The 17,729-nt window shown below is 45.2% G+C and overlaps 1 protein-coding gene across 7 annotated transcripts; it reads left to right on the top strand.

Moving 5' to 3' along the window:
• Positions 1-1,351: 1,351 nt before the first annotated feature.
• LOC119164521 (uncharacterized) lies at positions 1,352-15,097 on the top strand. 7 transcript variants are annotated; one of them, XM_037416725.2, is made up of 6 exons: positions 1,357-1,799; positions 1,964-2,113; positions 7,046-7,289; positions 8,683-8,762; positions 12,199-13,012; positions 13,979-15,097. In XM_037416725.2, exons 3-6 carry the CDS (start codon positions 7,052-7,054, stop codon positions 14,497-14,499), a joined length of 1,653 nt encoding a protein of 550 aa, XP_037272622.2. In that variant the 5' UTR covers positions 1,357-1,799; positions 1,964-2,113; positions 7,046-7,051; the 3' UTR covers positions 14,500-15,097. The 7 variants fall into 7 exon arrangements, with proteins under 7 accessions (XP_075728058.1, XP_075728059.1, XP_075728057.1 ...); XM_075871945.1 differs by having other exon boundaries at positions 1,357-1,755; XM_075871943.1 differs by lacking the exon at positions 1,964-2,113 and having other exon boundaries at positions 1,352-1,755; positions 7,046-7,283.
• Positions 15,098-17,729: the final 2,632 nt, after the last annotated feature.

A 17,729-nucleotide genomic window follows, 5' to 3' on the forward strand; every position in this document is an offset into this window, starting at 1 on the left:
TTAGAATACAGGAGGGCACGCTAGAGATAACAGATAAATACAAATATCTGGGCGTATGGATAAGCAATGGGGCCGAGTACCTATGGGAACACGAAATATATGTGGCGACTAAAGGTAACAGGAATGCAGCGGTAATGAAAAACAGGGCACTGTGGAATTACAATAGGTATGATGTTGTCAGAGGAATATAGAAAGGGGTCATGGTTCCTGGTCTGACGTTCGGCAATGCGGTCTTGTGCATGAGATCAGAAGTTCAAGCAAGATTAGAAATTAAGCAACGTGGAATAGGTAGGCTTGCCTTAGGAGCTCACGGGAATACACCAAATCAGGGAGTACAAGGTAATATGGGATGGACATGATTTGAGGGCAGGGAAGCTAGCAGCAAGATAAAATTTGAGAAGCGATTGAGAGAAATGGGGGAGGAGCGTTGGGCTAGGAAGGTATTCAGCTACTTGTACATGAAGAATATCGATACAAAATGGAGAAAGCGAACCAGAAAATTGACTGGTAAATACTTAGAAAACAGCAGGGGGCCAAACCAAAAAGAATTATCAGTTAAGAAGAAGGTGAAGGAAGCTGAGACCGATATGTGCAGAATTGGCATGATTAAGAAGCCCGCACGAGAGGTCTATCGAACTTTTAAGCAGAAAATTGCCAAGAAAACGATTTATGATAATACTCGAGGTAGTTCTCTACTGTTTGAGGCCAGGACGGGAGTATTGCGAACCAAGACATATCGGGCCAAATACAAAGGGTAGACACGGTATGCAGTGCGTGTGGAGAGGAAGAAGAAACTGCCGAACACTTGATAATGTTCTGTAAAGGGCTTCGCCCTATAGTTTAGCATGATGACGTAGAGTTTTTCAAAGCAGTTGGGTTTAGGGACAGGGAGGGCAAGATAGACTTTAAGCGGGTAGACTTAACTAGAAGGAGGTTATCTGATTGGTGGCTAAAGTCAAGGCACGAGTGAAAATTAAACGCTTCTCGGCAAAGTACGAATCCTCAGCCTCACTTTTTAAAAGGAAAAAACAAAATGAATTTAGTTTTTGGTTCATTAGGTATTACGGCTTAATAGCGCTAGCCACTACCCAATCTAAAGGGTACAGTCATATCCATCCACCCACCCAAAGATGTTTGTACTTGGCCTTTAAGATTGGCAATTTTAGCGTTTGATACTAATTTCAGAGGATGTCTTGCATTAAAAAATGTGTTTGCTCACTGACAAAGTCACCTAGGTAGGAATAATTTATACGTTTCCGCCTTTTAAAACCTTTTAACGTTATTTTTGTTGCATATAAGCTTCAAAAACGTAAAAAAATCCATTTGAAGACATCCCTACTTGAGTGGCGCTACCACTGTAGTTCCGACGGCCGCCGCTTCCCAAGTGACCGCCGATAATCCGGCAGGCGCGGGAAATCTAGGAAGCGTTGGGTCAGAGTGATCTCTCTATGCATGGTACGGATGAAACGCGAGAAACGGGGGCTCGACATGCTGAAAGGTAACGGATGCGTACAGGTGTTATCTGGCAGCGTCGGAAAACAAACCCCGCCGTACGCAACGCTGACGTCGAGGCTGTCAAAGCCAAGCGTCAGCGTCGAGCCAGCACGAGTTCAACGCCCGTACATAATGCCTCGCTCGACAACTTCAACGCCCAGGCTTCGACGGTGCCGACACCCACTTCCAGCGCGAAGTCCTCGACCGGAGCTTCATGCACGGCTGCAACGTGTGACTAATCTGTCTGACGTCGGTAACGCGGTGCGCACCTCCTGCGCTGCTTCGCATCGCCTCATGGTGTAGCAGTTAGTTTTCAGTGTTCTACTCTTTTAGCAGTACATTCAACTGTATAGACCACGTGATGTAAACATCCGGCCGCCTAATCAATGGCGAGCAAGCTCTCAACCGTAGCCTGTTCGCGACTCGAAGAATGTGACACAGAAAAATTAGTTGCCTTCCCTGTTCGCAGGTATCGTCAAAAGAGTGCCAATGGTAGTATACAGGTGTTCTGTCGAGTGCCGCCGCATCAACACGAGAAAGCAGAGTGTCCGACGAAGGCGGCGCTAGCATCGCCATGATGTCTGCAGACACCTGCTCCTAGCGGGCTGTGTTGGCGACGGTAAATACACATGCGATTGTTTCACTTGCGTCGCACCAGGTGCCCAATGTGTTTTAGCTAAGCTTGAACGTAACCGAGGAGGATGAACTTTACGTGTTTCACACATGTCGTTTTGAAAGGCCATCGAGTCGACGGCCATCAAAACTTCGCAGCTCCATAGACTCAATAGAGTTGTTGCATTGCTTTACAAGTTTTCAGTAGCAGTTGAGTGGTTCAGGTGTTTCTCGCAAAAATTGCACAGCCCTGCAAGAACTTATTTTCAATTTCATGTCACTGTAAATGAAATAATATAGATGTACCTAAAAAACACACATGCATCTATCATTTCCATTAAAAACATTTCAATAAATTGAAATGTTTTAAAGCAAGTATGCCTCGTGCTGGCTAGCATGAGGCATACGTGCTTTCGCCTTTACATCTGCCGCACTTTGCAACGTTACGTGCTGCGTAAACGAGGCAGATTTCATGATGAGTGGTGCTTGCCCTTCCTTTCATGGGCGCACGTCCAGAGAATGAGGGCATGACATAGATGTAGGAATTGCCCTACGTAGACGATAGTGCTGTGACGGCTGTGCTCTGACGTCGCCACGTGACGCAAGGAAAATTATTTCACATGACATGTGTAGTATTCGTGGAGGCCGAGAAACGTACAACCCACAAGCATGGCGTTCGGTCTGAGGTTGCTTTTAATTTTGAGTTTCCCTCCCCAACTTGCATCCCCGTAAGTCTTCCGTCGGGCGGGCGGGTCCCGCATGCCACCAACCGGCTCTCCGCCGTCGGTTCAGGTTTCTCATGCCCTAGAGGTAGACACACACAGCACCTCTCGCCGTCATAGCTTCCTGCTTAGTACCGCTGGACAAGATTGACCACCCGTCTTGTAGCTCTATGAAGGGAAGATAAGTCATCTTGAGGTTCACCTGTTTCTGGTTACGTTTTCTTCCCTTAACCTGGCACATCTCCCGCTTTATGACTGCTCACGTTTGGTGAGGCTTGCGGGTTTCAACTGGGCGTTGAGTTGTGCAGTGGGCGTTTCTCGATTTCAGGCACTGGGGCGAAGTGGAATCTGTTCCTTCTCTATTGGTCTGAGTCTGTTTCCACAACATAAGGCCTCGGATACCCTGCCGAAGAAAGTACCGTTCCAGTCTTGTTCTGTTTTGTTTTTTTATCCACACTGTCTCTCCTGACTGTAAATCTCAAGAAAGATTCGAGATCCAAGCCTTTTGTGATTATTATTCTTTTGCTCAGTTGTATGCCCCTGTTCCCAGGCCTGAAAAACTTGCTTGGTTACTTACCATGGTGGATTCCATTGAACTACATGCCGCAGGGAGAGGCGTTTTGAGATGCCATTCTATCAACGATTTCGCGGGACTAAAATCATTGGTTAGTGGCATGGTTCTATACACCTGAACATCGCCGTAACTGTCACCCACTTTCTGCAGGCTCTTCTTTATGATCCGCGCAGCAGCCTCAACGAAACCATTGCTTTGTGGAAAACTGGGGCTCGATGTTACATGTACGAAGACCCATTCTCTCATGAACTGGTGGAAGGCACAGCCATCAGGTTCCTTCTCAGTTCACGGAAGTTGGCAGTTATGCTTCTAGCATTGTATGCAGCTTCTCCCAGCATGACCTTTGTCAATATGTGTGTACTTGCTTTTCTGTTTCTGACAGACTACAAAAAGAGTACGCAACAAGTCTGTGGACGCCATCTTTCAGCTACTATCGCAGAACAGCACCCAATCCAAACAATGAGACATCCGTCGAACCTACAACTAAATACTCCGAATCGAATACTGACAGAACTGGTCTTTCAGAAAGCTTTTTCATATCTATTCCAAGCTTTTCTGTTGGGTTGAAGCCCATACCCACTCGCTTTTTGTCTAGAAGACCATTCATGGGATGAGCTATTTCCAACATGTTCCGAACTAACTTCCTTAGGCAGTTTGCCATTCCCATAAACCTTCTCAGCTCTTGAGTGTCTGAAAGGGGTCTCATGTCAATAATATCCTGTACTTTCGAAGGGCCAACATGAATTTTATTGTTATCAACGATTTGTCCCAAGAATGTTACCCTTTCTACTTCGAATTCCCGCTTATCGTGGTTCAACGTGACACTATGTTTCTGTAATCTTTGCCGAACCTTTCTGAGATGAGCATTGTGCTCTGCTTGCATCATGCCATAGTTCAGGATGTCATTCATGTTATTCACGACATTACGGTATGGGAACTTTTCGACGAGTGGTCAGTGCTAGCGGTACAGCATCTTCTTTAAGCTTGATTTTGTATGCAAGCTTTATTTTGGCAAGACTGGTAAATAGTTCAGCAACCTCACCCTCTGGGTTCACAGATTCGCCTTTTGGCTGATGACTTGATCAAGGCGTTTCACAATGCCTAGTTTTTCCTAGCCACCATTGATAGGAGAGGCATCTGAAGACCATCCACAATACAGATACTTCCTTTCAATCATGAGTTGTAGTTTTGTATCACTGCCGTAACCATGCCAGAGACAGGAAGTTCCCACTGGTTGGGTCCCCTCAAGATTTTATCTGGCATCTGGAGATGCGGATCATTGAAATTTCTCTCGTACATTTAGAGAGGAATCACGGTTACTTCTGCTCCTGTATGTATGCACTTTGAAGGTGACAGGCGACCGATTAATGTACACTGTAGTTATACATTTGTTGCAACCGGGTGAGATGGCTCCGAGAAATGCGTCATCCTTACCGATGATCTCGCAAACTGATGCTCTTCTTTTGAAGACGCAAGCAAAATGTCGTTTTTGATGGCACTTGTTGCACATCGAATTTCGTGCAGGGCACCTCTCTGTAGTGTGTTGCGAGTAGCCACGGAACGTACACTGCTTTGCTTCGATAGACTTCAGGAGGCTCTTCAGCTTGCATTGCAGGCGTCTTTTGCTTTCCTTGAGGCACAGTTGGAGTATGAGCCTGGCTGACTCTATCCACTTTCCCTTCGTTGTAGCCGTGCAGCACAGCAGCTTGTTTCTTAATGACTTCAGACTGTCGAGCCACAGTGATGGCCCTTTCGAGGGTCAGATCCACGTCTAGCTGCATTCTTTCTGATAGCCTGCGGTTTCTGATGCCTACTACTATCCGGTCCTGGATCAATTGTCATGCAATTCTCTGAAATTGTACAACTGGGCCAGTCGGTGTAGCCCTGTGACGAACTCAACACCTTCTTTGAAGTGTTCGCAGAGGTCGAGAAATGTACAACTGATGCGTATGGCGTTCAGTGTGAGAGTGTCTTCATTTTAAAGTATACCTCCCGGACTTGCTGCCGCCAGCTCTCTGCCGTCGGCCCAGGTTTCTCGTGGGCCTAGAAGTAAACACACATAGCACAATGTGTAGTTTAATAATGAGAACTGACACACAATTGTGCCAAGGAAAGTATAGGAGATATTATTAGAAGTAATCGTAATATAAATGTGAAGAAAGAAAAGTGGGCAGGATCCAAACCTGAGACTTTCGTATAACGCGTTCTGTGCTCTACCAACTGAGCTACCATGGCAGCTATCTCTCCATCCACTTTATTGGTTATGCTTGTTCATAATAAGATAATGTACTACGTGACACCAATAGGCAAAAAATGAGTGGTCTACACGCTGTAATGGCAACAGGTGGTGCTGACGGAGGCTCCCACGTTTAATGCACATACATACTCAATAAAGTGAATGGAGGGATAGCCACCGTGGTAGCTCAGTTAGTAGAGCATCAAACACGTTATTCAATGGTCGCAAGATTGGATCCTGCCCACACTCTTTTTATCCACTTCTCTTTCGTCACATATACATTAAACTTATTTCTAATATTATTCTCTATACCTTACTTGGCTTGTTACTTCTCATTAATACTGTGCCTGACGAAAGAAAACGAGCCCTCATGTTTGCACTTCTTTCCTTCAATGTGTAGTTTGTGTAACTTGTTCGAGATAAATAATGAGACATAAAAAAATTTGTGTGCGTTTTTTGAATTTTTTTGCCGTGAATTGCTACGAGATGCGGGAATAATGCGCATGTATTTGTGTCCCTGCGGCTAGCACATCGAACAGCCCCCAGCCCTGGAAACGAAATTAATGGTCCTGCGCGTTTGAGCACTCAATATGCTAATCTATTTTGCGAGGCCTAAGCCAGCATTTCCAAACGAGCGCGCACCGAGGTATCTATCCCGCAGAAACAGGCAGTAGACCACTAAATAACGCTGTTCAACGAAGCAACGCCGCTAAAATGCTTGCGGTTTGGGCTTGATTGAGGACATCATGGGCATGACCATTTGCTAGGATGACAAAAAGAGTAGGGAAGAGATTTGGATTGCGAAAGCTACGTGGGGTGTTCGGCAAGAATTTCGAGCTTTCCTCCTCTCATCATGGTTTCATGCCACTTTAAAATACTGGTTTTCTCAGCCCGTAATGAATCAATTGAAAAAACTCAAGCGGCATAATGCTCTTCTTCGAACACACAACAACCGCCGGCGTTTAGCTAGAATTTGTTATGGGGCCTGGTAGGGGAGGGGCCCAATAAGGTTCTTGAGCAGTGAAACTGTGGCAACGTGGTCTTGTCAACCTTTTGATGTCCGTACTGTTTCTGCTTCCGTTGCTCAATAGCTATTAAAGTTTCAACGGAGATGTGGGGTGCTCTGTTGACTCGACACACTATTGACTCAATAAATAGCCTTCAAAATCGCTTGTGTGACAGCACGTGCTTCACAGTTGACCATGGTCTTCGCAACTCTGATGTGATGCAGGTGTTACGTCTTGCTCCGTGTTACGCCTAAAAGCGAAAGCATGTAAAGCATAAAAGATGTCCTTGTGATTGCACTTCCAGAGAGATCGCCACTTGAACTTGTCCCTTTAAAAACGTCCATGACCTGTATTCCCAAAACCTCCTACCTCTTCACCTCTTGTATCTCGATCTAACCAGGTCAAAATGGACGAATCTCTGTACAGCAGCACATGCCCAAAATCAACGCAAGAACAGGCAGAGTCTTTGCGGCCGTCGAGGCGGGGTGAGAATGTCGCTGTTGGGACACCAAGAATCTCCAATCTAGATTTGTGCAAGTCCTCGCAAGCATCAGTTGTTCCAATCAGGATTCACCGGTGTACGGATACCTCCGATCTTTTTGAAGATCTGCAGGACATCGCCGACGCTAAAGAAGAGCGTAAGGGTAAGTGTTCGGAATATTTCAGAGTGACCTCGCTGGTTACATGTGCCTCAGTTGCTCCCGACTTGTGGAGTTAATTTGGTACTGACACCAATTGTCAAAGTTGTGTTTAAAGGGACACCAACCAAAAATAGGTAAAAATGACAAGGACATTGAAGCTTTACTCTGAAGACACGACTGTTCCGATACACGTGTCGGTTTTTCTCATCTACCAACAGTTGGCTGTATTTTTGGAGGTGTGTCGGTTTGTAGCAGCTGTACGTCGGAACGAGTTGTGACATCAATGCCTCTGTGGCATATGGAGGGTGCATGGCTTTCTGTCCTGCTACTTCCCTTTCTCAATTTTTGCTTTTTATCCCACCATCTCTCTTCGTAAGATGCGTTAAGACATGCCCCAATCTCTGGGGGCTTTGCCCCAGCTGGGAAAATTGTTCACTGCTGGGGCTGTTTGTAGTGGTTTTTGGAACCTTAGTGGGAGCAGACAAGATTGAGAGATGCGGATGGCAGCTGGCACGTTTAGAGGCATGCTGTCCCATGGGAAAAAGCTGCAAAGCTCACTTGGAAAAAAGCGAGTTCAACTCACTTTGCAGCGACAGTGTGTCTAGCTGTGGTAGCAGTGCCTCGAAAATCAGTGCTTATTGCTAGCTCAGCTTAGTCTTCTTCAAGGCATTATTTTCGTTAATAAGCCCCGCCGCGGTGGTCTAGTGGCTAAGGTACTCGGCTGCTGACTCGCACGCAGGTTGCGGGTTCATATCCCGGCTGTGGCGGCTGCCTTTCCGATGGAGGCGGAAATGTCGTAGGCCCGTGTGTTCAGATTTGGGTGCACGTTAAAGAACCCCAGGCGGTCAAAATTTCCGGAGCCCTCCACTACGGCGTCTCTCATAATCATATGCTGGTTTTGGGACGTTAAAGCCCACTAATCAATCAATAAATTATTTTCATTAATAAAAATATTGTTATGCATTAAAGCATGCCATACCACAAAAAATCTACTTTTCAGTTCTTGTGGTCAGGCAGTTACAGCCGCGGCCGCCACGGGCAATGCCAGCATAAGCCGTGCGATGGCAGCATCCATCACATTCGTACCTGAAGCAATTATTAGGGCTGCTTACAGCTGTGGCAAATTGTCACTTAAGAACAAGTATCTCTTGTTCGGTTACCTGTCTTGGTTACGGTAATTTCCAAAGCGCACTCTCCTTTCATTTGTAGCAGCATGCCGACAAGGTGACATTCTGCGGACACAAGTACTCTTGCTCAAAAGAACACTTAAGTTTGACAAGGGCCTCATCCTCCCAAAAGACATTGTATCTGAAGTTCCTGACCTTAGCTCTCAGCCTTCGCGTGCATGCAGTGATAGAACAGAGAAACAGCATTTTCTTCCTCTTGTTTCCTCCAGTGCCATTTGCGCAAGGCTTACTATGGCCTCGCAACAAGGGCTCCGGAACCACCGCATCACATAGTGGTGAAGTATGTAAGGTAAGTGCTTTTCGATGGATAAGTGGTATGGTGAGCATTTCAGAAAGGCACTAACGTGAAAGTGTTCAGCTGTTATTGTACGTCAAATGAAAGGCAACATGTTTACATGTTTTCAGAATTATAGATATTTTTTTAAGCTAGTTTCGGTTCTTATTATAACCTGACATTGCAACAGGATATGAGCTTGTTGCATGCTCGTGTGAGATATTGCGACATTTCTTGGTCCACTGCGCTCTATGGCTCCATCGGTGGCAGACGAAATTAAAGAACTTACGGTCATAATTCGGTCGCCGCAAGCACAGGTTTGTGTTAATTGGGCAAACGAAGGAGAGTCTTTTGCTCTTCAATCAGCATAGTCGGGTTGGTGACGAAATTCATTTACACACACTTTAAATACGGCTGAACGTTTCTGGGCATCTTCTGTCCCGCAAAAAGTGTCGCCACTGGCCCTGCCTCGCTGCGGATGAAACTCCATACATCAAGGTGGCATCTCAGCATTGCAGGGCATTCTTAGCAGAAAAGCAGCGAGTGACAGTCAGTTCTGTAAAAATGAAACGCGGGCAAGTGACGATCGCTATTGCTGCAAAACGGGGCTGTTGTTTCTGAAGCCTCCATGCAACTAATTTCCAGGAAGACTTATTTGCATATTTAGGGGAAGGATTGGAGCACTATTTAGATGCACTTGATAAGTGGGTGAGATAATGGCATGCCCATTTCGTGATGTCCCTGTACTGCCATTTGATGAGGCTGCACCAGGGTCATGGTTGAAATTCTACCGGGAGGCTAATGAGAATGGCATTTTCACATGTGTTCTAGGGGACTACATGTTGAGCAATAGTAGACGTGCTAGGAGATGCTTAGCAAGCAAGTGTATGAAAATTTGGTGTTTGCAAAATGGGTAAAGAAGTCTGAATGTCACACCGATGCGACGACATTATAATGTGGTTTCAGCTCCCAGAAATGAAACCTTGACCCATTTTTCTCTTCAAATAGCATCTTATAGCAAAATTAATGACAATACGATTCTCTCAGTAATATTTGAGTGATGCCATGATATGAATAGGAGGCATTTTGAAGCGGAGGGCCCTGAAAGTTTCACCCATCTGATGTTCAACATGCACAGACATTGCATGATGCACGAAGCCCAGCATTGTAGCTCCATGAAAATGTGACCGGTGTAGCTGGGTTCCAACTCTCAATATTTGAGTTGGTATCCAAGCATCGCAACTACCTTACTTTTGCAGCAGATAAATGATAATACACTTCTCACAGAATACAGCCGATCCTGAATGTATCGAAGTCAAAGGAAGCCGCGAAATAGTTCAATATATCGATAATTCATAATAAGAAGTATGCATATATGAAGTTTATATTGATGCATTTTAACTCTTGAAATCGCTTTCAGAAATCACTATAAGCGTTAACATGATGATTCACGTATAGTATACTCAAGAAAATGGTGACAACTTTTTCTGCATGTTGCTACACTTCACATGAAAATATTTGGTAGACTTGCCTTGACTTCAATAAGCTGTCAAGTTCATCGTGTCATTCTTATTAATCGAGCATTGAAGCTTTCAAAAGAAGCAAATTCAGCACCTTCAGCCACAACACCGGTGACTGACAGTGAGCACCGATGCAAGTTCTGTAGTGCAGTAAAATTTTTATCGACATCGTTAGCATCTTCATTACCGAATGGGCTTTTTTCCGCAGCACTGGCAGTTTCAGCCATGATATCAGCACCGATACAGTCAGAAACAGCAACGTCGTCATCTGCACCGACGAAGTAGCCTTCTGTACTCCCGTCCAAGGTGGCACCTGGAGAGGAGATTAAGTAACAAAATTTACTGAGGCACCATACGCCTGTGTCTACTAGGATGGCTCACTCTAAGTCATCACCTGTCACCAAAGCCACGATGAAACTGTGCACGGCGGTGCCTTGCTTGACGTAGTTCCAAACACCAGTCGTCACTGCTATCGCTGCGAGCGATGCAATGTTCAGTTTGACTCTTTATGGAAGACTCGCCAATAACGAAGCGCAAACAAGTCGAAAATGCTGTCCACAAACAAACATGTATTCTACCACTGATATCTTAGCAATGGCACTAGGGACTTTGTAGTAACAAGTGATGATAAAGAAATAAGCATAGCCTCTGTGATGTGCATTCTAAAACAGCTGTCCATCTCAAAGGCCATGCTTTACGGCCCCGCATGGCATCACACGCGAACAAAGGAAAGGAATGCGCACATGACGGCGATGCCGTCAAGTCACTTAGTATTCATATGATTTTGGTGCCCTTGGCAAATGGCCTCGCTGGAAACACTGTTCAAAAAGGACTTGGGCAAGTTGTTGCATACTTGGTGCAGATGACTGAGGCGCAAAAAATATTTTTTGAAAGAAGAGAAGCAGAAGAGAAGAAAGAACAGTGCCATTCTTTTGCTGTTCTTCCTTTTCTTCTGCTCCTCCTGTTTCACGAAATGTTTTTTGCGCCTCAGTCATCTGCATCAAATTAAAACACCGTGTTCATGTGCTACAACCTAAAGCAGATTGTGCATCGCGTGCTGTTGCACTTACGAATGGTGTGCAACCAATGAATTACACCTCGTTCTTGTCAGCTGTGCATGAGGAGGGATCAAAAACGTGTTAGAACACAGCTGAAAAATGATCAATTTTTGTCAGAATAAATGTGCTTTCTGGGCTACGACACAGTGCAGCGTTTCATATATTGACTGTTATACTCTGCTGGAGTTTTATATACGTATTCAACAGTTCCATACTTTTACATGGGAAATTCAAGGGGATTCAACGAATGCTCAATATAGCAAATAATTCAATATACCTGAGTTCGTTATACCTGGGGTCAACTGCATTTTATCAGTCTAAATCTACATAGGGTCCTGCTTTGAAGGGGCATTTAAGTGGAACGATGAATTTGTTTAGATTGATAAATTATCGTTAAAATAATCTATTGTCATTAATGTCACCATCATAGGTTCATTATTAGGAGCAAAAATTGAGGTCAGTGTTCCTTTTCAAAATTTAATGCCAGAATTCTCACAAATCACATTACGGGTTTTAAAATGTTTTATCTTTATTTTGGCCTCACTGGCTCGAAGAAATATGAAACTTTGTATGCCGCCACAGGACAGAATTTACTTCAATTTTACCACTTGTATGTTACGCAGGTCTTTGTAGTTGCCATAAAAATCTACGGCCTCATGGCAATGGGCGCTAGAACTTTAGGGTGGCCTTACCACCAGCATTTTCTTTTTGCACGTCTTCTCACTTACCTAGCATCTTCTCGCAGCAAGCGTGCTGTTTGTGGTATCACGCAAAGGTTGCTTACTAATATAAAGATATATTTTTTTTCTCTTCAGTGTGCTGTTAACCCCTTAAGCACTCTGCCAAATCGCTTTCTCTTGTTTTTTTTTATAGATTCAGCAGTGTGCATCGAGCAGTGGCAACGAGTCGCCAGGCGCTGCAACGATCCTTCACCAGACGCCTTGTCGCAGCAGGCGAGCAAGCCGGACGGCTCCCAAGCGATCCTGCGATACTTGCATGGCAAACGGTTCGAAAAAGCGCCCCAAGAATATGGATTCCCTCGACATGAAACGGCAGAAGAAGAGGGAGCGAATGCGCATGCTGCGGGCTAACATGTCACCCGGCGCCAAGGCTAGGGAAGCTGAACGGAAGCGAAGAGAACGAGCGGCCGCGTCACCGCACACAAAGGCCAAGGATGCGGAAAGAAAGCGGCGGCAGCGATTGTTAGCCTCAAAGGACGCAAGGGCCAGGGAAGCGGAAAGAAAGAGGCGGCAGCGAGCGGCCGCATCACTGGGTGCCAAGGCCGGAGAAGGGGAGCCAGAACGGCGGCAGCGAGCGGCCGCATCACTGGGTGCCAAGGCCGGAGAAGGGGAGCCAGAACGGCGGCAGCGAGCGGCCGCATCACTGGGTGCCGAAGCCGGGGAAGGGGAGCTAGAACAGTGGCAGCGAGCGGCCGCATCACTTGGTGCCAAGGCCGGGGAAGTGGAGCCTAGACAGCGGCAGCGAGCAACCGCATCACTGGGTGCTAAGGCCAGGAAAGGGGAGCGTGCCAAGGCCAGGGCAGTGGAGCCTAGGCAGCGGCAGGGAGCAACCGCATCAGTGGGTGCTAAGGCCAGGGAAAGGGAGCGTGCCAAGGCCAGGGAAGGGGAGCCTAGACGGCGGCAGCGAGCGGCCGTGTCATCGAGTGCCAAGGCTGGGGAAGTGCAGAGTAGGTGGCAGCAGCGATTGGCCGCATTGCTGGGCGCCAGGACGTGGCATAGTCAATCGAAAGGCCATGTGCAGGCTTTCGTTGAACACACTTTAGACTCTACAAAGTGTCCTTCAACTTTTTTGCTCCTGTTTTGAGGTGTATTGCGATATTGTGTGCTCGGCAATCTAACAGAAGTATAAATGTCCCTACAGTATCACCTGTTGACGGAGAGGCTCCAACTGGCAAAGAATGCATCACGCAAGTCAGCTTACATCGTTAATACTCCCGGTCATAGCTTTGAAACAGAGGTAGCCTTCTGTTTAATGAAATTGCTAGCTGAGGTTAACCAAATTTGGCTTGCATAGTTATTGAAATGCTCGAAACAAAGCTTGCATCAACTAACTTGTGAGGTCGGGTGAAGCTGGTGTGGTAGTAAAGAGGCAGTGTTTAGTATAATAAAAATAGTTAGCTATGTCTTTATATACATGTACCACACTGCTTTCCTTTGTGTAGACTTCCCATAGAGATGGTTTCAAATGGTTTGCATGTAGACAATGAACGAAAGAAGGGAAATCTGCCAAGGGCCTGTTCGCTTTTCGAGGAATGACGTAATGAAGGCAACAGACAAGCAAAGCCAGGGAACATGTCCGGGACATTATGTGTAAGGTTTTAGTGTAGCAATTATGAAATAAGTGTAAAGAAATTGAAGTGGACAAAAAGACATTTTGCTGCCGATAGAGATAGAACCTGTAAGGTTCAAATAAGCTCTGTGATATGCATTACAAATTGAGCTACAGTGGCGGCCAACCTCCCATCCATCTTATTTGGTATTTTTGTGCATGTAGCCTGGGTATGTTATCTTGCACGTCTTATATAGACAATTATATAGACAACATAATTTGTTAAATGAATTAGCACAGTATAATAGTGATTGCAACTTTGCAGCACAAAACTCTGAAACCGGCACTTTTGTTTCGCTGGCAGATCCAGTCCCTGCGGAATTGGTGGGGGCCAAACGGAAAGTGGTGCAACGATGTCCCAGAGGTGACTGCGCACTGCTGGTAGAAACTGCCACCATCCTTGGCAAAGAGGGGAGCTCTCCCTCTGCGGAAGCAGGGTCAACAATAAATGTCTACCGCTGCAGCTACTGCTTCAAAGAGTTTCGAAAAATACAGGATCTCACGAGCCACGTGAGAATGTGTCTGTGGCTGCAGCCACGCAAGTGCCCCTTGTGCTCAAACGTGTGCTCAAATTGGATCTCAATGCAGGACCACATCGCCATGCACGTTGAGGAGCTAGGAACAAAGTGCCCTTTGTGCGAGTGCGCGGTCGTCGGTGGGAACAAAGACGTGTTGAGACACATAATGCAGCATCTCACTTTTAAGCCGTTCTTGTGCGGTGTCTGCAAGTCCACCTTCTTGCACGGTTATGACATTGCCGCACACGTGTGCAAGCCTCCCAGCCAGCGGGGACGCTGGGCGTTCCCTCTCAGGACTACACCTTAGGTTCAGCATCAGATGTACAGTGGTTGTTCAGCTGTGCCAATTTCACCATTTTGACATTCGCATATTGCTGCATCTTGCTGCACATAATCAAATATCGCTTGCGCCAACTGTACCAGAGTTTACTAGTTCTCCTGTTTGCGTGGCATTAAACCATTTATACGCTAAGAATATTCTTGGTCTGGCAACAAATCAAACTTGAGCTACTCTATTATGCTGCCGATGCTCTCTACTCGCTCCATGCCAGAGATGTGCATTTTGCTTCTTGTCACTTCAGCTTAACCAAAGTTACTGCGCCACCGCGTGTCTCCGTTGCTGAAAGTTTAGCAGGCTCTTGTTAGTCTCTTTTATTGTTGCGATCGCAATGGTATGGACATTCTCAGTTGCTTTTTTCTCTCTGTCACCACAGTATCATGCTCCGTATATATGTGTGTGTGTATGTGTACGTATGTGTGTGTGTGTGTGTGTGTGTGTGTGTGTGTGTGTATATATATATATATATTTGCTTGTCGTTGTGTGTTCCTTTGCTTTGTGTTATTTCCGGCCAAAGCGTGTCATTAAGACTTTTCCAAGGCCCCGCCACGGTGGTCTAGTGGCTAAGGTACTCAGCTGCTGACCCGCAGGTCGCGGGCTCAAATCCCGGCTGCGGCGGCTGCATTTCTGATGAAGGCGGAAATGTTGTAGGCCCGTGTGCTCAGATTTGGGTGCACGTTAAAGAACCCCAGGTGGTCGAAATTTCCGGAGCCCTCCACTACGGCGTCTCTCATAATCATATCGTGGTTTTGGGACGTTAAACACCATATATCAATCAAGACTTTTCCAAGCGAGCGGCGAACGATCGAGTGGCACAGGGCATTTCGGCACCATGTATCCTCAGAGCGAACCGTGTATTGCTAGGAAAGCTCGCGTCCACATACAAAATAAATTGTAAGATACAATTTTCACCCCCACCTTCGACGCCTCTTGCCCATGTGACATGATACCTGGGGGAGGTACTTCCCACTGCTCATTGTGTCCATATGTCTCGGGATGTAGTCACCATGCGAGTACTCTCATTATCCGCAGTTTCCCTTCGAACTCATATTTATGAGGCCTTGCTAATGGGGCCACAACTGAGGTGCATATAACACGATGATTCTTGGCCGAGATTCATTGTCTTATACAAGAGAGGAATTGTCAAGACCAGCTTCTCGTGGTTTGGCGTGCTTTGGGTTCAGGCCTGTTCCCTTTTGGGGAGGGGCTGAAGATTTTCTTTTATCATCGGCGACTCTCTCATGGTGCTCGCTTGCAGTACTGCCCATCATGTTTCGCATTACACATCTGTTTGATGATTTGTGTTTTTATAATTAAACAGCACTAAAACTACTGACACGTAAAAGAATTGGCAGATCCCACGTACAGTGGGAATGGATTATATGTGAATCACGAATGAGGAAACATGATATGTTGCTTTTATTAAAATCGGCACAACGTTACGAGGTGGACATAAATTATACAGTACATGACTTCCATGTCATGATCATTTTGTTTGGACGTGTCATTTACCTTCGTCGTCTCTTGACGTCACGTGATACCAAATTTGGTATATGTTGAGCGAGCACATTATGATGGTAATATGTAATCATGTTTTACATGACATGCATGTCATGTTTGGACATGTCGTTTACCTTCGTCATTCGTTCACGTTACGTAATGCCAAATTTAGTATATGTGAATCTAGCAAAACGGCCGCGAGTGCATAATGAGCATGGTATGTAGTCATGTTCTTACATACACACATTTTATGATTATTATGTTTGTGCCAGTCATATACCTTTGTCATCTGTTTATGTCCTGTAATACCAAATTTAGTATATGTGAAGCTAGCGAAACGACCGCGAGCGTGGCGTGTAGTCATGACTTACATGCCATGCATGTCAGAATTTCCACGTTAGGGTCTGTTACCTATGTTTGCCATGCAGTCATGTCATACCATACCAGTTTTACAATATGTTGTGTGAATGAAACTGCAGCAAGACCATAAAATGTAAATCATGACATTCATGATAAACATGTCATGATTTTCATATTGTGACTAGTCACTATGAATAGTATCATTGAATGCCTATTACAATCACTGGGACAGCTGTGAATATGTAAAAAATAAAAAATGGGGTAATGAGAACGAAAATTCCCCAGATTTGCTAGTATTATAACAGTGCAAAGCTGGGTGACCTTGTGCTTTTGCTTCGAATACGAAAAACTGGGCCACGCTTTTCGTCAGCACTCACGCTTGTAGCGATGGTTGCGCGAAGAATAGAGACAGGCTTCGCAGCAACACAGTGTTTATATAAGAACAGAATTGTAGTAGGCATGTTGTTTATAAATGTATCGTGGTTTTAATCAGCCAAACAATTTTAAAAACACTGCTTTATTATTAAATTCAAGGCTCTGACTTCCTGACCTTTGAAGTGTGAAAAACAGCTCATGGATGAAAATGTGCTCTACAATCGAACCTCTTTATAACGAAGTTGCATCTCACATGAAAATAATTTTGTTATATCTGAAAACTCGTTATATGTGTATATTATTAAAACTGTATTAATTGCAAGAGTATTTATTTACTTCGTTATAACCAATGTTTCATTATATCGAGGTTTGAGTGTATTTCGGAAAAGACACGATTTCATTCTCATTCCATTAAACGCGCTCAATTTCATTCCTGGGACATGAAAATGTAGAATGGTCTTGGAGTCATTCCAATTCCAGAGTGGCAACTCTGCAGCACTGATTTGAAGCTGCTATATGGTTCACTTTTCAGTGGCATTCACACTGTTTAAAGTATAATGAAAACTTGCTTATGGGACTCGTGAAGCACTTATTGTTTTGGGCAACCAGCCCATGTCAAAGACGTGCGTCCTTAGTTGCTTTTTGATAGAGGCTCTCGCACGTCATCTGCAAGGCTGATACCTGAGCACGAGAGCCAGTGATGAGTGACACCAGAGCCAGTGATGCGTGCAAGATTGTTTTGCCACCATTATGTGCACTTGACTGAAGGTCGGTTTTTGACAGTGAAAGCCAATTTTGAAATCAACTAATGCCAGGAGCTTGGAGGTTTGAAGTTTATTATGCATGCTGTCTACTGGTATAGCACATTATACACAAATAGGACAAAGCGTCACTAGACTGCTTCCAGCGATATAAGCAATCACCAGTTCACTTTGTAAAGCCTTTGAGAATTACATTTGTTGCCA

This window comes from Rhipicephalus microplus, chromosome 8 (genome assembly GCF_043290135.1).
Source record: "Rhipicephalus microplus isolate Deutch F79 chromosome 8, USDA_Rmic, whole genome shotgun sequence".
In the NCBI taxonomy this organism is placed as follows: Eukaryota; Metazoa; Arthropoda; class Arachnida; order Ixodida; family Ixodidae; genus Rhipicephalus; species Rhipicephalus microplus.